Source organism: Penicillium coprophilum (assembly GCF_028826855.1).
Source record: "Penicillium coprophilum strain IBT 35676 chromosome Unknown utg000006l_segment0_segment0, whole genome shotgun sequence".
Lineage (NCBI taxonomy): Eukaryota > Fungi > Ascomycota > Eurotiomycetes > Eurotiales > Aspergillaceae > Penicillium > Penicillium coprophilum.
The window spans coordinates 3,586,234-3,608,114 of record NW_026622725.1 but is presented as its reverse complement, the minus strand read 5'-3'; the positions used below and the strand labels follow the sequence as shown (position 1 = coordinate 3,608,114).

The window sequence follows — 21,881 nt, the reverse complement described above, 5'->3', positions numbered from 1 at the left end:
GAATAAGTTGTGTTTGTCTCTTTTGGTTTTCGTGACGGGCTAACCCCGAAATAGACTAGCGCCAACCCCAGCAGCTATTTCAACGAATTTTCGCCCGCGCCCTTCTGTTCTCTTTTTCTTTTCTTCTCTAATGTCTATAGGCTTTCATTAGAGTCTCGGTATGAAAACTCAATTTTCGTACAGGTCCTTGAGGCCTCTTTGCGTGCTCACGATTGTCTTATAATAAATGCAGTTCTTCAATTAGCCTGGTTTCCTCCATATGGAAACTCAGACCGCAAGGGAATTGTGACATCCACCATCTTCGACATGGGTCACTTGAATTTTAAAAAGTAACGGCTTAACGGCTTCACTTCTTCTCTGCTGCTTGGGCTCGTTGTCTCATCTTCAACCGCAGCAAATTCGCCTTAGGGCAGCTGACTGTAGATGCCTGGTCGCCTCGCTCTTGGTAAAAGGCATTGCAGCATTCGTATAGCGCATCAATTTGTGCTTGGCACTTGGACTCATCAAATGAGTTTTTCTGCAAGCAATCTAGCTTCGGTTAGGCTTTGTGTGAACATGCTTTAAATTGGGAAATACCTTGGATGGCGCACTATTTGCAGTGTCAGTAAGAGCTAGCAATATCTGTGGACCACTCTAAATGGACGGTTTAGGACAGGGACACATACAGCACGCGGATGGCAGGGTTGATCGTGCGATAGATCTTGCTTTAAATTATCCTACAAGAGTCTCAGCATTCAGGCAATATGTTTCAAGTGACGATATTCATACCATAATGCAATGCTCAAAGACTGTACAAAGCAATGTTGGAGACACTGTTCCTTGGAAGTGACGAAAGTGATAGAAGAGCCAAACGCAAAATAGATTCTCCGCCTTCAGACCGTGGGGCGAGGGTGCTATTCTGCCGCCGCCGCTGATCTCTCTTCTTCCTCTCTCTTCTAACTTGACCGTTTCCACACTCTTCGCTGTCTCGCTTCTAAGCCTTCGCTTTCTAGGTGAGTACCTCATCCTTCGGTTGGCTTAAATCGACTTGAAATCATGACCTAACCATCTTTGAACATTTCAGACATCCAAAGCCCCGCTCGAAGAGGTTCCTGAACTCGCGTTTACCGTTGTAAGCATTCTGTCTCGTCACTATTCCATACTCTGTGCGATGTAGCCGTCTAACGAGCTCTAGACCACAACAGTCATCATTATGTCCGACAAAGAAGGCGGCGCTCCTCCTACTGAGCACTTGAACATCAAGGTGACCGATAACAACAACGAAGTTTTCTTCAAGATCAAGCGTACAACGCAACTGAAGAAGCTTATGGATGCCTTCTGCGACCGTCAAGGAAAGCAAATCTCTACTGTTCGGTTCCTTTTTGACGGCACCCGGGTTCGCCCTGAAGATTCGCCCGAGACTGTACGAGCTTCTCCCTCTTTTTGTTGCCATCCATTGGTGTCTGGGAAATTGAAACTGACTGCAAATAGCTTGATATGGCTGATGGAGATACCCTGGAGGTTCACCAGGAGCAGATCGGAGGCTGCTAGACGAGCGTTGCATGCTACAGTAGCACTTCCCGACGTAACCGAAGCTGGAGCGACATATGTGGCGGGATATGCTTGGGCTGATGGCCAGCAGTGGATAGAGAATCCCATTTGACGGCCCGTGGGTGAAGGGGGGGCGTTCATACTGCTTTTCCTTTCTTATGAATGATGATTATCAAAAGTCACCCAGTCTTCTTTGCAGACTGAAAGTACTTTCGCGCTATATTAAATTTCCCTCGAGTTCAACATGACTGCATTCCGTAGCCATAGTTCTGATTTTGAGGCTTCTATTTGCACAGGGGGCTTGTGCTAAAGTAGTGGGAACTTTTCTTTACAGGAAACATATTTGCCGCAACAGCTCTTGTTGCCTTGAATGGCCTTTGAGATCTTTGCAAGTTTGCTCGTCAATATAGCGTTTTGTACTAGGTCCGACATCAATAGTCGCCTTATAATAATAAGTCATCAGGTAATCAATTCCAAGGCCAACGAACCCCGCAGTTGTCTCATCAGCATCAAATTGATGGACCAGATCCGTTTTGAATGGAGTAAAGCCCAAAGCACACAAAACAATGAAGAACCACCGGGTTCACCCATGACAACCATGCAGAGAGCAGACATAAATATACACAATGCAAATTCAATAGATATGTACACATGTATAGAGCCAAAACCGCCTTGTATATGCCAAAAATCCCCTCAAAATTCACCTAACTGTCCCAAATAGAAGCCTTCATCTTCTCCTCCTCCTCCTTAGCCTTAGCCTTTTCCTCGCGCTCGCGATTTCGCCTCCGAATTTCCTGTTCTTTAACAGAGCGATCGTAAGCGCGCTGCTGCTCAGTCCGCTTTGGGGCGCGGATCCCCAACGCGCCGGCAATCATCCGTTCCGCAACGGCTGTCTGCTTCTCCGGACGACGGGTAGGAGGGCCCTGTGCCGAGGCAGGAGAAGCAGCTCTCGCCATCCACGGAGCGGATGTCTGCGGAGAAATAGGTGTCGGTGGGGGATCTAGCGGTCCTTCGGCGCTGACAATTGGCGAGAGTACTCCAGTAGTGTCTTCGTCATGGAGCTGGGCGTCCTCGCCTTCCGGAGCAGAGAGGTCTGCTTCGTCTTCCCAGGAGTCTGCAACGGGTTTGCGCTGTATCTTGTGGTTGGATTTGGGGGGTGAAGTCACGCCTGCTGTGGAGAGTTTTTTCACGTCTGGCCGGGGAATGTCTTGCACTGGGCCCTTTTCACCTATGGACAGGCTGCGGAGAGCGGATTGGAGTTCAGCGCTTGGATCAGACATGACACTGGCACGGGTGTAGATGGGAGTAAATAGAAAAAAGTGTTCAAGGATGTCCCCGGGTATATACTCGGAATTTTAAGGGTTGTGTCATCTAGAAATAGAATTAATGGCGTCAGTGGACATGGTCGATCGTGGAGAAGGGCTAGACCTTGGTTCGACTTTGTGCCTCAGGATTGTCAGGCATCAATATCCCTTTGCCTAATGGGGCATATTCAAAGTACAATATGAAGTATGCCATTGTTATCATAGTCGCCCTGGCCAGCGTGTTCCGCCAAACCATTGCCAGATTTGCCAATGGAGTCTACATAATCGAGTCATGTAGTGGCGATGTCTGGGGAATTCGGAACCCCACCAGTGGTAGATCTCAGGCTGAGTTGGTACGCCCGGAACGCCACCTAACAGAGTACTGGAAAATATATTCCTCCGGCTCCAATTTCTATATATAAAACAATCGGATCCAAGGGAATTCCCACATACTGAGCTACAAATGCGAAGTGAGACGGAGCTGAAGACAACCTTTTGCAGTACTTCGACATCACAATCCAGTGCCCATGCATTACGGAGGCTTCTTCGACACCCGCGGTAATCGCCCTTTTCAGGAAATGATTCCCGGTCGGTGGGAGTTGGGAAGGGCTCTGGGTTCATGGCCTATTCTTTGAGCTCAGATGTTGAGACGGGCTTTGTTCTTCAGAAAGTCCGGAACAAGTCCGAGTCACTATATCTATTTTTTCATTTGAACACTTGAACGATCAATTTGATACGACCTTTAAGAATTCTATATGAGACTGGGTATACTGTACCGGGATTTAAACGCTACTTCCAACTTGATATCATCACTATGATCTTATGAGATGTTGAGAAGAGGAATTTCCCATAGAATTGTGATTAGCACCTTTGACACAGTTTGAACTAAGTAGATAGAACGACTGGCTCATTTGAGAAAATCAACTGTGAGATTTGTAACGAAACCATACAGTAAGAGATACTAGGCTCAGAGACTCTGAGCTCCCTAAATCATCGTAGAGAGCTCTATATTGTTCCGGCAGTTACCAATTTGTGTGAACATGATCTCTCAGTCACTTTATGAATTGATAGTCATGGAAGATAGACAGAATATATAGGGCTTTATAGTGAACGCGTAGAGTGTGTATAATCATCAGTAGAGTACTAGACTTGACGCCCCTGTGGCATCAAGCCTTGATTGACTAACTCTTGCTTGTATTGTCTATTTACAGACCCCCTAATACTTTTCAAGTAATTGGAGATCTCTGTCGTTTCACCTTAAGAGTGTGACGTTTTAGAATGCCCCCGAAATTGAATTATAGCGGTTCTTTCCCTATATATAATTGTTGGGTCACCATAGTAACCATCCGTGACTGGTCACTTCCGAAAGAGCGCTTAGTGCTTGGGTGTGCCAGCTGTGATTAAGCCCTTGAAAAAACCAAGGAAAGTGTAGGAGATAATGAAGTGTCACCTAGTACCTATCAATCAACAGCAGGTGGCCTAGTGGTAACATGACAATGTGTACCACGAGGGAAGTGCCAAAGATCTTCCACTACCTTGCTGTTCCGGTTCGATCCGTCGAAGCTGCGTTCATCCTCTTTTTTTATTTCATTGCTCTCTTCACTTCTTCATCTTCACATTTTTTTTGATCTTCATATTTCATCTTCATCATTGCCAAATTATGTTCCCATCAGCTAGTATACTTCGGACCGGAAAATAGATGCCCCAGGCCCATATTGCACGTGACATTGACAAAATGATTGGTGGGTTTACCATGTTGTAGATGTACATGACTCTCATGAGATATTTATTCTCTAGAGTATCTCCAGCTCAGACTTCTGTTAACGGCTGGAAAATGATTGTTTAATCAAACACCCCCAGAGTATAAAGGGATTCGATGTATCTCCGATTTCCGGACTCTGGGCGTACAGTCGTAAGACTAAGACGAGCTTTATAACACAAAAAATGCCGTTTGCGTTGAGTCATGAAAGAAAACCACGATAAGCATCCATCTCTCTATGATCTGAAATTACCACTTATCTTAGTTTGGGTTTTATGTGGTGCGGGTTTCCGCTGTATTGGCATACCTCCACGCCCACCTCCGGCAGGTTTGAGACTTTACCCTTGAACTCCAGTCTAGCTGGTTGTGATTATCAAAGAAACAGCAATTGTATGTACACATTGCAAAGTGGATCATCTGCGGGTTTTGGCATATACTTGCAAGGGTTTACCATTGGACTGAAAGAGGCCTAGGCCACAAGGTTGTAGGGCGAAGGAAAGATATCATGGAAGAAATAATATAACTTGATCTCAAAGCTTTGGGACCCGACTAGTGCATATCGGATAAAGGTGACCCTGCAATCTTGGCTTTCATATGAAACGGAACTATCGTGGCGGAGAAATGTGGACATCAACATAATCTCTCAAAGAAATATATAAATATCTTTCTTTAATGGGAGTATTGAGCGGGCATCGAAACTAGTTTTTTATCCCCGTGACTTTGATATGGAGTACACCTGATCACATCCATCTTCTCTATGCCAGAAGTATGGTTGAAATCCGCGCTGCAGCCGTGAAATGCACGGAGGTGACACCTCAATGCCCAGTCGAAGGCACTATCTACGGCTACGCGCCGGACATTGTATTTAGCGTTGAATTCTGCATAATATTCGGTGTTTGTTCTCTGATACAGATCGGCCAGCTGATCAAATGGCGTCTATGGTCTTTCAGTATTGCCGTGATTCTCGGTTCTTCGACTGAAGTAATTGGTAAGTCAAACTACAATTCCATGAGAGTGAGTGCCCCGCTGCTCTGGAAAGTATTGACGAAACAACAGGCTATTTTGGTCGTATATTACTCCACAAAAACGCATATTCATCCGCTGGTTTCAAGACACAGCTTTGCACGTTAACAATAGCACCCGCTTTCTGGTCGGCGGCCATATATCTGACGTTGAAGCATGGAGTGAATGTATTCGGCCAGCAATACTCGACATTGAGGGCTAAGTGGTATCCTTACATCTTTGTCACCTGCGATATCATTTCGTTGATTCTCCAAGGCGTTGGGGGTGGTCTTGCAGCGGCAGCCAAGACACAACGTGTCAATGATATAGGCAGCAATGTCATGTTGGCTGGGATTGTTTGGCAAGTCGTTACGTTGACGGTATTTGCGGTGATGTCGGGTCATTTTCTTCTTCGTATAAGAGGTTCCCCGAAAGATGAAATGACGGCTGAGGCCCGAAGAGTTTGGGACAGTCGCAGTTTCTGGGTATTTTTCTGGGGCATCCTTGTGGCATTTCTCACAACTTATGTTCGTTGTGTCTACCGGTGAGTTGTTTGCCGAACTATCTTGATACCCAAGTACTGATGTTGGATTTCCCAGTATCGCAGAGATGGCTGGTGGGTGGAAAAATCCCATAATGCAGGACGAAATTGACTTCACTATCCTTGAATCAATGTAAGTCGAAATTTGTCAAGGCAGGCTGTCAAGCATTCCAAGGTTTGCAGAGAGCTGACATATCAACACTAGAATGTGTGCTGTCGCTGTGATAGCATTATGTATCACTCCTCCTGGTTACTTCTTCCCGCAAATGCGTGGGGATTATGCTGGACCAGTGAAGGAAATAAAAGAGGCGAATGGCTCCATTATTCTGGAGCCAGAGCGAAGACGCAAGTACCAGGAGTTTGGCTGATTTTTGGCGAGGTTTCACTTTCTTTTGCGAAAATATAGCATCGGGAGCGGCAATGTTTGTCGATGACTAGTTTATTGTTCGATTTTATAGGCCGGTTTCTCTATAATGCCATTGCGATACATCACGATCATCTGTAATTCATTCCATGAGGTTGAGACCGGGATCTATACGGATATATTCTATCTAGTATAACTACTTACACACTTTGAATCACCGTAAATCGACTATTGGCCCTTCGCCAATGCGATAACCTTCTTTGCAGCCTCCTCAAATCCATCAAATGCATGCAAGGGAAGACCACTCTCCGCAATCTGCGAATCTCCAAGTTAGCAATTAGACAACAGCAATGGACATTTAAATCAACGCTTACCATCTTCTGCCCCAGTTCCTCATTTGTACCTCGCAGTCGCACAACCACTGGAACCTTCATATTCAAATCCCGGAAAGCCAAGATAATACCCTCGGCAATCATATCGCAGCGGGTAAGTCCGCCAAAAATATTAACAAAGACAGCTTTGACGCGCGGATCAGAGCAAATCACACGAAACGACGCCTTGACCGTCTCCGAAGTAGCCTTGCCACCGGTGTCAAGAAAGTTCGCGCAGTGGCCGCCGTGGATAGTGAGGGCGTCGACCGTGTTCATGGCAAGGCCGGCTCCATTGACTGCGTGATATTGTAAGCAACTTTTTTTTTGAACGGGACATAGATCAGAATACATACCAAGTGTGCCAACACTGCCTTCGCCTTCCAACCTACTGTATGTTAGCAGAGATGCAGATAAGATTTTAGAGTCATGAAGGTTTTTTCATACTTGACGTAGACAATTCCGTCTTTTTCGGCTTCAACCTCTTCCGGGACCTCTTCGGATATATTTCGAAGTCTGTGAATGTCTTCCTGTCGGCCGGAACTACGGAATGCAGCATCGTCGAAGCCAAAACGCGCATCGCGGACCTCCAAAGCACCATCAGTAGAGATGCCAATCTTTGTTTCTAGTGTAAATGCCTCTTTTTCTTTGTAAATCTCCCATAGCGTTTGTACAAAGCTTGAGAGCTGCTTATGAACAGACGCTGGGAGACCCAGGTGTGAGGCAACGGCAGTGGTGGTGGAGGTTTCCAACTTGTTCTGAGTGTAAGGAAATGGGAACTTTCGCGACTGAGCTGAATCAAAGTCGGAAGTTGGCGAGGCGATGATGCATGGTGACAACGCTGTTCGGTCGACTGCAATGGAAATAGAAACAGAACTTTCGAGGCCGGAAGCCGAGTCATTGACTGGGACAGACTTCTGCTTGAGGATATCAAATGCCTGGAACTGCTTAATGTACAGGTTACGCCTGAGTTTACCTGTCGGGTTTGGAATTGGCGTAACTCGCCTCATAGTATGAAAGCCACGCTTGTGTGAGCTAGCCCTGGGCATTGACTGTGGGTATGTCAGTATATAACATATTGGATTAAATCAACGCACCTACACTTATACCCGGACGAGCAGATTGATTCGCGAACAAAGTCTTCATTCCTTCGCCAAACTTCTCGGGGTGGTTGACCATGACCGCGCCAGCACGTTCAAGAGCTTGATACTTAGTTTCGGCATCTGGTTCCCCCGGCGCAGCCCAAGCACCAGCATGTCCCATGATTCGTCCAGGGGGTGCTTCTAGCCCGCCAACAAGGGCCATAATGGGTCTATCCAAGCTTAGCATCGCATTCAGAAAAATCAGAGACCGAATACTAAAAGACACGATAACTTACTTTGGATCAACAGTCCTCCGTCGATAGTCCTTAATCCACTCAGCAGCATCCATCTCCGCCGTACCCCCAATCTCACCAACTAAGATAATTCCCCTCGTATCAGGATCATTCTCAAAGAGTGTGAGGGCATCGACAAAATTCGTGCCTGCCAATACGTCCCCGCCCATACTGATACAAAGACTCTGACCAAGTCCAGCCCGTGTCGTCGACGCGACAGTTTCATAGCTCAATGTCCCCGATTTAGCCACGATACCGACATTGCCCGGCGCGAAGCAGGGCAATGGCTGGAAGCCGATTCGACATTTGCCGATGGCAGATATAATGCCCGGGCAGTTTGCACCTACCAGACGGGTCTTGGATTGGGTTTGAAGCATGGAGTGGATCTATATTACTGTTAGCAACGAGATACTCCAGCCCTCCCCGGTATGAGTAACAAAGTCATACCCGAAGGATGTCGTGGATAGGCACATGCTCTGCCACAGCCACGACGAGCGGAATTTCCGCTTCAATAGCCTCTTCGATAGCTTTGGCTGTCTGATTACCCGGAACATAGATTGCAGATGCATCAGGTTTCGCCCGTTCTTGAGCCTGTGTTTATTAGCCAACTGGTCGAATTACTTTTTATCCAATGTGAGAACAGTCAGAATACTCATACCGCTTTGACAGATGGAAAGACTGGTAGACCTAAATGCTCGCCTTCAACGCCGGGCTTGACACCTCCCACGATCTTAGTGCCCCATTCAAGAGATTCCTTGACATTGGCAGTTGCTTGTCTCCCTGTAGTGGGTTCAGCATTCCATGCATTGCGAGGTCTTCTCAATTAGAAGAGACAATTACCTGTAAATCCCTGGAATAATACTCTCGTGTGGGCGCCAATCTTGAGGTTTGGCAGAGTGTCCGCATAACTGGCGGTGCGGGGGGTAGTTGTGAAGCGCCTTGTTAGGGGAATCCGCAACTGTGGTGCCCGTTTTGATAGGACGTGTAGAGTCATGACGTTCAGGGTAAAATACACATGCAGATTGGCACGGTAATTATATGGAATGAGTTATATACAATGTCGATTTTTCAAGATATGTCAAGAAGGCTATTCAGCCAAGTCGGCTAATCCGGGCTCGGAGCTTTATCCACATTTGCCGAGGATGCTGTTCTTTATACTTCGCATCTTGAGAAGAGCAATTTTTAAAGGGATTCGTGGATAAGGAATATAAATTCGTACTTCATTTACTGAAAGCAACTCTCTACTGATCAATAATCGTTGAGATGAAGCTTCTTCCCCACAAACCTCCGCCGAGCAGGCTTCTCTCCACGTTGTTCCCGGTCCACACTGAGGCCCTTGAGCGCATGAAGTAGCATACCAGCATCAAAGAAGCCATCTATTAAGATAAAAAGTTAGCAAGCCGCAACAAAGACACCAAAAGAAGTGAAAGACTTACATCCGCCCATTCCATCATCCTCCAAATAACTACTATCAGCAGCCGAAGTAGGCGTATCAATACCCTGTGCACCCCCACCTCTAACAATCCTCCCACGCCGATGCAACTCGGACTGCGCACTCTCGGCAAGCGCCTCCGTCTCTCTCGCACGACTGGTGCGCGGACTCGGCTTGCGATTCGTTGCGCGCAACAACTTCCGAATCTCAAACAGATACGACTCAAGCGTGTGCATAAGTCGCGACGTCTGTCTGTGCTTGGAACTTGCGCAAATCGAAAGCGAGTCATCCTTGATAATGTATCCGATACCGAAGCCGTCGGCGGATGTGGGGCCAAAGCCAAAGTGTCGTAGACACGGATTTCCGCAATTTGAAGTCGACAGCACGGTGTTGTTAATCTTGTCCCAGCCTGCGTCGGCGAAAATCGCGGGCGTGGGCGCCGTTGTGCGATAGGCGCGCGCGCTACTTCCCGAGGGGAGACTGTCTTCTGAGGGGGAGGAGTAGGAAGTTTTCGGTGATTCGGGACCCTGGCTTTGGGTTTGGGATTGCGTTTCGCCAGGACTGGAGTACCCGCCTGTTGAGCTGGAGTCTGGGAAGAGACCCTCGTCGAAGGAGCGTTGCCAGAGGCAGTAGAGGGCGTAGAGGTGGCGGTCTGGGCCTTGGCCCTTTGAGCATTCCTTTGTGGCGGCGGTGTGTTTTTGGCATGCGGTGCGGAGGGCGTCGACCTTTTGTTCGGCGGCGTTCTCGCCCCAGAATGCTGTGACAAAGTCTATGCATTCGGGTGTTACGGTGCGCACGGCTTCCGTGCGTCCGTGCAGGAACATCTTTGTCATGGCTGGTTCGTAGGTGTTCTCGAGTCGGCCGTAGAGGCCGTAGTAGGCGGCCTGGAAGGCCATCTGGATGAATGCATCCGGAGAGAAGCCCATTGAGGTTATGAAGTTCTTGCCGAAGCCTTCGAAGTCCAAGACTTGGAATTCGTGTTGGTAGAGCAGATCGGAGAGGTGAGATTCAGCGAAGCGGAGTGCGATGTTAAGCTCCGGTGTCATATCCCATTCTAGTTTACGCGGTGTCGTGCTAACGTTTCCGAAACTGTGCGGGTCACGCTTTGCTGGATCGGGGCTGCTGGTGGCCCATAGGCTTGGGGATTGGCCATTGATGGTCTTTGCGAAACGGAGTATAGTATCGGTGTAGAGGTCGCTGGCAAATCGTAGCACCGTGTGGCCATCGACACCAGTATGCTCGAAGTTGATACCTGCACTGCCGTTCTTGCAAACAATGATTTGCAGTTTGTCGTACCATCGGTTGGTGCAGGTTCCAACCTGGACACCCTTGATGACTTCGCTTGTGCCACAAAGCATGTTAGCACAAAGATCAGCCGTGGTGGATGGCTCTGTGTCGTCTAAACATAAGACATAAAGCGCGGTATCGACAATGTTCAAGCACTCCGCGTTGTTAGATCTGGAATCTTTCGTCATGATATCGCGTAGCCCCGACCAAACCTTCCGGTTCTCCGTGCTGAGCACACCCAAAGCACCCTTGGCAGCCTCATGAAGCGGGGTTTGAGCCGCATCCTCAATGATCACCTGCAAGTTAAGCGAGATATCCTTCTCACTCATGATCAAATCGCTATTGTCATCCAAGACGTCAAACCAGTAAAACTGCCCTCGACACATAACAACCATGTGTTTAGCCGAGGGGTCCTGGCTAATGACACAGCCATTATCGGTAGGCACACGTGCCGTTCCAAAAAGTCGCGAGTACTGATACATGCAAAGAGGTGTTCCTCGCACGCTATCAGGAGGCAACTCCTCTCGACGCACAGCTCGAACAAATGCCAATGCTGAAACCACCAGTGACGCAGCTCGAGTGACCTGGTGATTCCTGGCTGGAGTTGGGTCGTCTTCCAAAAGGAAAAATGGATTGAGGTTCAAAACAACAGCTGTAAATGTCAGATGACCGCAGAGAAAACGCCAAACACGAAAGCCAACTTACGATTATCGAAATTCAAATAAGAATCATACCCTAGAGATAATCAGCTGACAGTGTATCTCAACCTTGATTCAAAGTAGACTTACAAAATTGCTCAATATAGCTCGTCTTTGAACCAGCATAGGTCTTGAGTCGCTCTTGCAGAACAGGGCCATCATTCTTTAGAAAGTCGCGAACAGCAGACTTGGTCTCTTCATGCTCACGTGGACTTTGCAAGCCCTGCAGACTATCTAAGTACCTGCGACACGTATCCTCCAAATCTGGGATGGGAAGTTTAGGCAGTGAATCCTGGTTTGCGAAAGTCAAGCCCTGACTCTTGGGCTTGTGAAGTTCAGCAACCTCCGAGGAGGAGGATTCGGCCGGTAGATTTGGTCTCACAACCGTGTGACCTTGGGGCTCAGACCCAGACTTTTTGTTTGTGTCGGCATCCATGGAATCACCGAGTGGTTTGGGGGCTGTGAAGTATTTGACTGCCAAGGAGGAGTAAGACATGATGTTAGATTTGTTCAAGTTCTCTCGGCAATATAAAATCAGGCGTAAGGACTAGCGAGGACGGTGGGAATTGACAGGAGGCGTAGCGCAGTGCGATAGAAGTAGTGGCAGTCTTGGAGGCAGTATGATGGCATTGAGACTATGTCATGTGCAAATGCCGACGGATGGGCAAGGGTTAGGGGAATGAAAGGAGATGTATGGGAATAAATGGAAGCCACAAAATGAGCCCAAACAGAGATATGAGAGAAATCAAGTGGCGGGAGACAAGAAGAGAGCAAGATAATCTTATATGGGGGGGGATTATAGAGCGATATCGACGACTGTGGATCCGCCTCGGGCCTAAGGGGAAATGGAAAAGGGACATCCACTGAGCAATAGACTTACAGAGCACTGGACAATGCAAATGATATGCAACCCCGAGATGCGGGTTGGTGTGACCGGATGATACTGTGGAAGAGCGGAATGATAGCGCCGGAGAAACGGATGAGTTTCACTTCTGCCGTCTGTCAGATGTCAAATTGCCAAGAAAAGAGCCCCGTGAACAATTCATTTCTACAAAGTCCCTTTCAGTATCATGGGAGACTTCAGAGGTTTTGTAATATGTAGCTATCACACCTTCGGCGGTTTTCATGAAGGTGAAATGGCTTTTGTCTTGGAAGGATGCCCCTCATCCACCCGTGGGGGGGCGATCAAAGGCGAGATGATAGGGTAGTATGCGGGATAGACAAGGCTAAGAACTTACTTCCAAGGTTAATGCCAATCACCGATGGACCCTGCACGTTGCAGATATCTTGGCTCGGGGTATGTACGAAGTCCGTTGGAGTTGGGAATTTAAGGTCAACTGGCTATTGAATAACTATAAAAGATCTTCCGGTACCGAGGAAAGAGTTTACCGTGTACCCGACATCGAAGGTCTTCGGAAATTGAAGTATATCGGCATGCACTCCCACTTCATGTCCCAATGACGTTTCGGGCGAAGGGACCGGTCATGCGGGGGGAGCTTGGAGTCACGTGGACGCGCGTCATAGTCCATACAGTCCACGGGTATTTACAACCATGTCTCCATATACAACTACTCCATACTACAGTCCGAAATCCTATGTCAAGACAACTTCATTACATATGCTGGGATTGTACACAGTACACATCACGCTCGCAAAAGAGAAAAAAAATGACGCCAGAGATTTTGTTATCCACAGGATGCACCGCAACACCAGAGTGGCGGAAAACAAGGAGTCAAAAGAATATTCACAATGGAACAATAATATCTGCATGGCCATGTGTCCTCCAGAGAAGGACAAAGCATGCTTGCATACATACAGTATGGGTCACAATGGCGAAAACCCGCTCGTCCTCAGTCTCTTTTTCAAGTAAAGCTCCCGAGCAGGATGACCAATTGAGGCAGGACATGCAAATGACGAAGAAGGTAAAAAGACAAGAAAAGTAAATCCAGATGTCACAGAGTGAAGGGGGAAGACATGTTGTTTGGAACCAGATCGATGGGGTTAGATTACTTCCCAAGGAAAATATCAGGTGCGACATTTCCAAATCAACAGCTCCGTATATCCCGAGACGTTTATGCGCTGGGCTTCAAGACGTTCTCGGCATAAGCGCCGTCGACGTTACCGGGGGACCCATAGTTGCAGACAGTGTAGGGGGCGGGACCACCAACGTTCTTCAAATCAGGGCAGCTAACGGTGGCGCAACCAACTTGGGTGGTTCCCTTCCAGACGATCTGAGAGAAGTGACCCCAGGAAGCGAAGTTGCTCATATCGGGGCTGGCCTGACCGTAGAGGCCTTCGAAGTTGGGTGCCTCCTGGGTGTACATCATGTCACTGATAATCTTCTCGCCGACATCGGGCTTGTCGTAACCGTAGGCGATGTTCTGACCGTACGCTCCACTGGCGGATTTGACGGAACTACTAAGGTCAGTACGGTTGTGTCTCCAAGCAAAAGGAAGGAATACTCACGTGTCGTGTCCGTAAGAGCAGCTCGAGGCAACGGTGTTGGCAGCCTCCTCGAGGTCGGTGGACCAGGTCAAAGCGTCCACCGAGTGGGCACTGCGGTGGATGTTGTGGTAGTGCAGGATGGACTCCTGGTAGGAGCTGCCGGCGCTGGGGGCGGCAGTGGCAGCGGCGGTGCTGGAGCTTGCCGAAGTGGTAGCGGCGGTAGTAGCCGAGGTGGTCACGGGCTGAATTCTGGCTTCGAGGGTGGAGGAAGAGGTGGCAGACGAGGTGGCCGACGAGGTGGTGCTGGAAGCAGCCTCCTTCACCTCGGCAGTAGTAGAAGCGGCGGCAGGGGCGGCATCGACCTCAGCGGCCTTTCGAGAGACATCGAAAGTGGGGTGAGCAGCCTCGGCGGGCTTGGTGTGGTCCTGCTTGGCCACAACAGTGGCAGAGCTGGTGGGCCACTGAGTGACAGTAGTGGTGACGGTGACGGTAGTCCAGTCGGTCACGAAAACTTCCTTCTCAATAACCTTGGCACAAGTGCCGACCGCCAAGGCGGCAAGGATGACAGCAGAACGCATTTTGATTGTAGATAAAGAAACTTCTCCAGGAAGTTTGTAAAGAGGGTCGGGATTGGTTCAAGCAGATCGACTGCGTTGACAAAGGAGTGTGGAGTTAAAGAAAGGAATGGCAGGCCTAAAAACACCTCCTTTCTTCAAAGAGCGAAAGAAAGATCAGATGCAAAAAGGATTGAATGGCTTGGAGAGAAGGGAGAGAGGCAAGGGGATTAATGAGTAAATAATGTAGAAAGGGGAGACGGAGGAGGTGGGGCCGTGCGTAGAAGGATATTAATTTTAAATGAAGTCCAAATGAACTAATTCTCTCTTATAAATTCTTCGAATTATTGGATAAAAAAGAAAAACTGCGATGGATCTCTCCTATACTTATTCTCTGGGAAATTTCCAACCCCTTGAGATTTGAAAATATCTCCAAGTGGCACATTCTATATTACCCCGTACATTCCAAGTCCTAAATACCAGTCCCAGATATGAGGCTGGAGAGTTGGAGCCTAATCTCAAATAATCTCCGGGACTTCACCTGCAATTTCGTTTGCCAGATTAAGGATACGATGTGTGATGTGTCCCCTGGATATGTTTATCCCCTAGATCACCCTGTGGGCCTAGAAGTATGGAGTCCGCATACGTACAGCGGCGCTAATCAGAAGAAATAAAGAGGGTCATTTAGAGTGCCATGGGTTTCGAGAGAAAATCTCGATGGGAAAATCCCCAAGGTCAGAGGCATAGATCGTAGGTATGATCGTAGCCAGGGAATAAGCCAAGCCCCTTGTCCAGGAACAGTTTCAGTGTGTCCACTATGTAGCTTCAATGGCCAATCACTCGAGTTGATTGTCATCCCCACTAAACCTCCTAAGAAACTTAGTCTATGCGGGCGGATCTGAGATAGATTAAAACAATCAACCTCGTTTCAGCCACTCATTCCAGACTTTGCCAGCAAAAGGCTCCGAATACAGTATACCTAGGTATCACCAGTCTGAAGTTTGTGATCAACAGAAACATTCCTGAGGTCTGTTTTGAAACTTATACTGACATTGAGGTCCGTCTAAGTATTGTTTACATATGCATCCTTGTTGACGGCGATTCCATGGTACCTTGGAAACATCAGGGAACCAATCAGGGCGAGACGGAAAGATCCCGGCAATGCAACTTCTCCGTATACCTATCGTCCATGGATCATTGTGGAACAAGGCGCCTAACTGTATACCAACACTGTACGGCGAGAAAAAAAAATATTCAAATGTATTCTTTAGCCTGTATACGCATCTGCCGTACTCCATTTAGAGTATCGGTAGATTCTAGTCTACCTCCACATTCCCGGCATTGGAAGCCCACAAGATCCAAAGTTCACAGGGGGCGGCAAGAGATCCGCTCTGAAACGTAAAGCATGACCCAACTAAACGTCCGAAACACCACACAAAAAAAAATACCTGATTTTAATATTCAAGAGATAGCAAACCCCCCCCAATAGCGCTCACCTAGAGATCAATATTTCGGCAGTGCCCAGTCTCACAAACCATCAAGTAATTCTTGGCCGGCTCGGCGGCCTTTAAATCTTTAAACAAGGCATTGCGGGATTTGAGCCAGAAGGACTGATTGCCCACAAAGTCTTTGAGATGTGAGGGGCGGATGTCGACGAGCGAAGTGACCACGGTAGACGAGGACACGGCCACGCCGGCCTCCTCCCGAATCCGCTGCCGGATTATGTCAAGTGTCGACATAGGCAGATCATTCCGACTGAGGAGACTGTCGCCACGTGGATTAGGTGTCGAGGGGACTTCGGCGGTGGAGAACACACCCGTCACTGTGCGAGTGCCAATCTGAAGGCCCACAATCACGTCCAGCATCCCGACGAACAGGAACGGGTGCTGGATGATCTCCACAGAGAAGGTGTTGCACGTTTGCTGGGCCAAGGTCCGGTAACTCTCATCCTCGAGCAGAGCGGACAGGCGCAGCAGATTACGCGCAATGACTCCGTTTACCGAAGGTGTTGCTGACTCGGTACCAGTTTTCAGACGGAGGAGGGGACCAGGCATGCCGGGGGTGGTGACTGAAGGTGTACTGTAATATCCGGTAGCTACAGAGCCACTCTGAGCCAAGAAAAATTCATTGAGGTACTCTAGAATCATCAAGTTAGCCATTGTTTCCCCTTGAAACTAAAGTAGGTTTTCTCACTTTGCAGTCGTTCGGCGAATTGTAGATAGCTGTCGTCGTAAGTAGCCTCGTACATGTCGAGCAGCCCGCTGGCCAAGTAGGCGTAGTCATCAGCGAAACCTGGGGTGTCTCCATGACTTCCGTCGCGATAAATGCGCCATAACTTTCCTGTAGCTTTGTCGAAGAGCTTGTCCTTAATGAAGCCAATTGCCCGTGCTGCCGCTTCGCGACACTGCACGGCCTTGGAGCTCTCGATCTCCTCGAACAGAACACTACACTTGGCAAGCGCACCGATTGCCAATCCATTCCAGGCCACGATAATTTTGTCATCTAGGTCTGGCCGCCCGCGTGTTCGCTCGCGGTAATCCTGCAACTTCTGCTTTGACGACTTGATGATCTTAACAACTTCTTCCTCGCTAAGACCAAAGTCTTTAGCGAGTTTGCTTGGTGTCGCGCGGATGGACAATACGTTTTGGTTCATGAAGTCATCATGCGGGTCGTACTCGGGCGGAACGTTGCCGTCAGGGAGAACACCCCAGTGTTTGGCGCAAACTGGAGCATCCCGAGGACCGAGGACTGAAGTGAGTTCCTTCAGCGACCAGACATAAAAGGCACCCTCCCGCTTTTCAGTGTCATTTGGATGAGGGTAACTGTCCGCATCTTCCGAGGAAAAGAACCCTCCAGTGGGGGATTGTATTGGGACGCTCGTCAAGTAGGCAGCCAGGTCATATACAGCGCCTAAAAGTTCGGGGTCATGAGTGAGCCGGAAAGCGTCTACGTAGACATCCAATAGCTGTGCCTGGTCATAGAGCATCTTCTCGAAATGGGGTAGACCCCAGTCCGCCGTCACGCTATACCGTGCGAATCCGTGGCCAATGTGGTCTCGAATACCCCCGCGAGCCATGTTCACCAATGTCGTGACGGCCATCGCGGTTGCTTGCTCACACTCATCATGCCCGACAATGTCCTTGACCTGAGTCGGGTAGGCGCCAACCCGGAGTAGGAAGCTGAGGTTAGACGGTGTAGGGAACTTGGGTGCGCGGCCAAATCCACCATTGACCGAGTCGTATCTAGATGCGAAATGCTGATACGCTTCTTCTAGAAGCTCAATATCCATCTCCTCCTCTTTATCATTATCTTGGTCACTTTGCTGCGAGTGAGTCCCTTCCTCGGCAAACTCTTTCAATTGTTTGGTGATTTCTTTAGCACTATCGAGACAACGCTGCTGCTGTGTCTGCCAAACATCTCTCAACTTTTCTAGAATCTCCACAAACCCGATTGCCTCGGGGCCCGTAAATGTGTTTGAATTTGGGCCTTGCCAGTAAGTGCCACCGAACACGGGCTCGAGGTCAGGGGTCAAGAAGACGTTCAAGGGCCAGCCACCAGAACCAGTTGTGGCCTGGACATAATTCATGTAGATGTCATCGATGTCCGGTCGCTCTTCGCGATCAACCTTGATCGGGACGAAGGACTCGTTTAAAATCGAAGCTACCTCTGATGACATGAACGATTCTTTTTCCATAACATGGCACCCTAGACAAGATTAGAATCCCGGTACCCCCAGCGAGATCGCTGTAACTTACAATGACATGCGGAGTAACCGATGCTGAGAAAAATTAGACGGTTATGCTTCTTGGCAAGCTCCAAAGCTTCTGCATCCCACATTTGCCATGCTACCGGGTTGTTCATGTGTCCTCGGACCTGTTGTTCCATGAGCTTGTTGCAATTTACAAGGGAACACATCTCTCACATAAGGGGATTTGCTTTGCTCTAAGCGATTGACCATTTGGGGGCTTGTTTCCGGTACATTATGACGCGGATGTGCGTGGTTGATCGAGGCCGCCATCGCGTCTATCCAATATTTTTTTTTCTGGTCGGAGACTGGACGTCCGTCAGCCCGAGGCCCCGAAGTCCAAGAGGGGTTACTCACCAGTTCCGGTAGTAGGTAAAGTACTCTATGTTATAGACTACCCCACGATCGAGATTTAATGGGATAGAAATTGTTGGCTGGTATAAATAGTATCTCTTCCCGGTGAGACAGACGGGTTGGAGCGTGTCTTGAAGAATAAAGTCGTGTGCGGGCCACCCTTTAGGCGGGGGAGTCGAGGCGAAGGTGGACGCGGGAGATCGGCCCTGTGCGTCATGGCTGCATCAGGAAGATCACGTGGGTACTACACGGTTGCAGGTATATTGTACGGAGTAATCAGTCTTGAATGATCAATTACAAACCCCAGACAAAGAAATGATCTCCTTCTTCAAGCTAATTCTCTTCACCCTTAATAGGAAGATACTGATGACTTCTTTAAAGCCTTGCTACCGCTTCTAGGTAAGAAAAAGAGGCAAGGATAAGGCGCCCATCGAAGCTTCTGATTCGACGATAACTACTATCTAACAAGTAATGAAGGAATCATTCGGACAAGGATGCGATCCAGTACAAGTACCCGATAGCTAGACAGCTACATAGTCACTCTTTCGGATGGGCTCTGGAGCTCATCAGTTGTCAATACAAGTCACATCTAGCTACGAGCAACAGTACCCCTTTGTGATTGAGACCAGTACTCGGTTGTGCACCTTCTGGCCGCACCGAATATTTCCAGCGTTTGGCATTCTCTCGGAAGAGGCTCGGTCCCCAGATTCGTCACAATTCGCCGCGATTCTGCCTTTCTTTAATTCCTGCTCCGCAAACACAAAGCACACCACAGTATACAATCCCATCTCCATCGCATCCGTTGCATAAGGAATATGCATTATCTCCGCCCCCACAAGCTGGGCAAGGGGAATATCGGGACCATGACCCTACATTGTGGCATGTATAGCAGCCATTGCCGTGACAACTGTCGCAAGGAAACGTGTTTAAGACCCGACCCTCGCCACTGCATTGACCACAGCTTACCACGCGACCGGATCCGTTACACTGTCCACAGCGAACATTGTAGACGCCAAGGTCGTAGCACTGCGAGCAGTTCAACATCCTAACTATCACAGCAGTATTAATAGATCGTCATGGCATCGACTTCCTTGTCCAGGCTCCTATACCGTACGCAGCTTGAGCCTAGCGACTCAGATTCGATCGAAAGTAGCTACAAAGCAAAGGGCGAGTCGGTCATGCAGAAGGATGCCAACTGCGTCAAGGGGAAGGATTCTTGTATACGCAATACTGCTCTTTTTAGAACCCAGGAGTCTTCCTGGATGAGGGCACTCGGAGGTTAGTCCTACCTTGTTGTATGGCCTGCTCCTCCAAACGATATGATGTGTCAGAAATCCGGGGCATGGAGCTGGAGACCTGAGGAAAGTAAGAGAGAAAAAACCAGGGGAACTGGCATGGCTTTTGTACAACTCAAGTCGCCTCAAATGGGTCGCCGGGCAGCTGCGAAAAGGTCAGAGGCCTGAGCCCAGCCCGCAGCAGCCGTGACTAGCCCCACATAGCCGCCTTTTCCCCGGGTCCTCGGCCAAGTTGGCACTAAAGGAGGCCGCACGTTGAACTACGGAGTAGGTTCTGTATAGTTCTTCATTTGTATATTCCAACGTACATGTCTCTTCTAGGTATACACATACTCAAAAACACAATTGGGTATCATATCATCTAATCATCTCCCATTAGCTCGGCCAACTCCGCCTCTTCCTCCGCCGTTAGCATCGATTCAGCTGACTTTTCATCCTCTTTCTTCGCCTCTTCTGCAGGCTTCTTTGCAAGTTCCACTGCCCTCTGAAGCTCATCAGGTTGAAGGGGCCATTGGCGAATGGTCGCATCAATTCCTACGCTGACAATGGTTGACCCCACAAGCACCAGCCCAGTGACCTCCTCAAAGTGTCCAGAGAAAGTATGGTAGAGTGCTCCAGTCTAATTTGATCAGTATGTATCCCACAAAAAACTTGAAACGCTAAAGAATAAAGAAACACCTACCGATCGGTTCCACACTCTAACCTCCTCGTCCCGACAGGCAGTCACAACCCAGCCTCCCGTTTCATAGACGACAATATCACGGACAAAGTCGGGATGTTCGAGAGTCAAATTGGCCTTCCACCCATCCTCTCTAACCAAACATTTGGCAGTCTTGTCAGCCGAAGCAGTCCAGAGATCACCGTCATTATCGAAAAAGAGCTTGTAGACACTGGTCTCATGTGGAAGGAGAGGGTCAGTAGTACTACCCCCGCCAAAGATACTGAATTGACGAATCTCCCGATCACTCCCCGCACTGAATACGATGGGTTGAGTACTCTCTGATTCTGGGTCAAGGGCAAGGTCCTGGATACCGCGAGAATGGCCCTTGAAGGTCTCCAACCGCTCACCACTCGCGATGTTAAACACCAAGACTTGTGCATCGGCACCGCCGGAGATAAGTAGATCGTCTCCAAGCAGCCTTGCACTGGTAACTGTTCGAACAAAATCGGTATGGCCTTCGTACTTCTGGCGTGGCTGGCCCGTGGCCGTGTCCCAACTCCAGATAGCTTTATCCCAACACCCAGCAAACAGAAGCTTGCCATCAGGACTCAAGCAAAGACAAGTAACGGGAGCCATAGGACCTGTGAATACTCTAGCTGTTTCTCCAGTCTATAGTTGTGTGAGAACTTGGGATTTTGAGACATTTTGAGATTACGGGCGGCCTTACAGCAAGGATAATCCTTCTCACGGTGCCATTACTTTGGGCAACATAAATCGAACCAGTGTTCCAGGGGTCTGAATGAACTGCTAGGATCTTCCCTTGTAGTCGAATAGGGCTACCATTGGTATTCTGGGCCTTGGCATCTTTCCGCTCCTGGTCATCCAGAGATGCGCTATAAGGGATGTCAATCAAAATATTTTCAATTCGAAGACCAAATGTTTCTTTTTGACTCACGATGTCTGAAAGAAATGATCTCGATTCGAAGATGTCGTCATCGTGTCTCAAGTATCTCAAAATTAAGTCAAACGTTAAAAGCAGCTCGCATTTTTCCCCATCAACTTCTCCCCCGCCAACTACCAAATTGCTATCCGAGCTTACATCGTCCACCGTAGTCCGCACTCCTCCACAAAACCACAGAATTTGCGTTTCCTCTCCCTTCCGTTCTC

At 48.6% G+C, this 21,881-nt stretch overlaps 8 protein-coding genes across 8 annotated transcripts; 2 read left to right on the top strand and 6 right to left on the bottom strand.

Moving 5' to 3' along the window:
• Positions 1-346: 346 nt before the first annotated feature.
• Positions 347-771, bottom strand: N7500_010341 (uncharacterized protein; the record flags this gene model as incomplete). Its single annotated transcript, XM_056681479.1, has 4 exons — positions 347-528; positions 577-589; positions 666-716; positions 769-771. The coding sequence occupies 4 exons, from the start codon at positions 769-771 to the stop codon at positions 347-349; spliced, it is 249 nt and encodes an 82-aa protein (XP_056528861.1).
• A 421-nt stretch (positions 772-1,192) lies between these two features.
• Positions 1,193-1,530, top strand: N7500_010340 (SUMO family protein SMT3; the record flags this gene model as incomplete). The annotated part of the gene is made up of 2 exons (XM_056681478.1): positions 1,193-1,402; positions 1,471-1,530. 2 exons carry the CDS (start codon positions 1,193-1,195, stop codon positions 1,528-1,530), a joined length of 270 nt encoding a protein of 89 aa, XP_056528860.1.
• A 704-nt stretch (positions 1,531-2,234) lies between these two features.
• On the bottom strand, positions 2,235-2,810 carry N7500_010339 (uncharacterized protein; the record flags this gene model as incomplete). Its single annotated transcript, XM_056681477.1, has 1 exon — positions 2,235-2,810. The coding sequence occupies one exon, from the start codon at positions 2,808-2,810 to the stop codon at positions 2,235-2,237; it is 576 nt and encodes a 191-aa protein (XP_056528859.1).
• A 2,551-nt stretch (positions 2,811-5,361) lies between these two features.
• Positions 5,362-6,504, top strand: N7500_010338 (RTA1 domain-containing protein; the record flags this gene model as incomplete). The annotated part of the gene is made up of 4 exons (XM_056681476.1): positions 5,362-5,581; positions 5,650-6,139; positions 6,195-6,269; positions 6,342-6,504. The coding sequence occupies 4 exons, from the start codon at positions 5,362-5,364 to the stop codon at positions 6,502-6,504; spliced, it is 948 nt and encodes a 315-aa protein (XP_056528858.1).
• Positions 6,505-6,728: 224 nt separating this feature from the next.
• On the bottom strand, positions 6,729-12,156 carry N7500_010337 (ATP-grasp fold subdomain 2; the record flags this gene model as incomplete). Its single annotated transcript, XM_056681475.1, has 13 exons — positions 6,729-6,815; positions 6,875-7,167; positions 7,225-7,256; positions 7,316-7,920; positions 7,970-8,180; positions 8,247-8,629; positions 8,691-8,834; positions 8,902-9,023; positions 9,084-9,181; positions 9,529-9,619; positions 9,680-11,614; positions 11,668-11,697; positions 11,751-12,156. The coding sequence occupies 13 exons, from the start codon at positions 12,154-12,156 to the stop codon at positions 6,729-6,731; spliced, it is 4,437 nt and encodes a 1,478-aa protein (XP_056528857.1).
• Positions 12,157-13,732: 1,576 nt separating this feature from the next.
• Positions 13,733-14,683, bottom strand: N7500_010336 (Allergen V5/Tpx-1-related protein; the record flags this gene model as incomplete). The annotated part of the gene is made up of 2 exons (XM_056681474.1): positions 13,733-14,075; positions 14,127-14,683. 2 exons carry the CDS (start codon positions 14,681-14,683, stop codon positions 13,733-13,735), a joined length of 900 nt encoding a protein of 299 aa, XP_056528856.1.
• A 1,472-nt stretch (positions 14,684-16,155) lies between these two features.
• Positions 16,156-18,677, bottom strand: N7500_010335 (thioredoxin domain-containing protein; the record flags this gene model as incomplete). Its single annotated transcript, XM_056681473.1, has 4 exons — positions 16,156-16,796; positions 16,853-18,364; positions 18,415-18,532; positions 18,582-18,677. The coding sequence occupies 4 exons, from the start codon at positions 18,675-18,677 to the stop codon at positions 16,156-16,158; spliced, it is 2,367 nt and encodes a 788-aa protein (XP_056528855.1).
• A 1,737-nt stretch (positions 18,678-20,414) lies between these two features.
• On the bottom strand, positions 20,415-21,710 carry N7500_010334 (WD40 repeat domain-containing protein; the record flags this gene model as incomplete). Its single annotated transcript, XM_056681472.1, has 4 exons — positions 20,415-20,672; positions 20,736-21,383; positions 21,442-21,607; positions 21,670-21,710. The coding sequence occupies 4 exons, from the start codon at positions 21,708-21,710 to the stop codon at positions 20,415-20,417; spliced, it is 1,113 nt and encodes a 370-aa protein (XP_056528854.1).
• Positions 21,711-21,881: the final 171 nt, after the last annotated feature.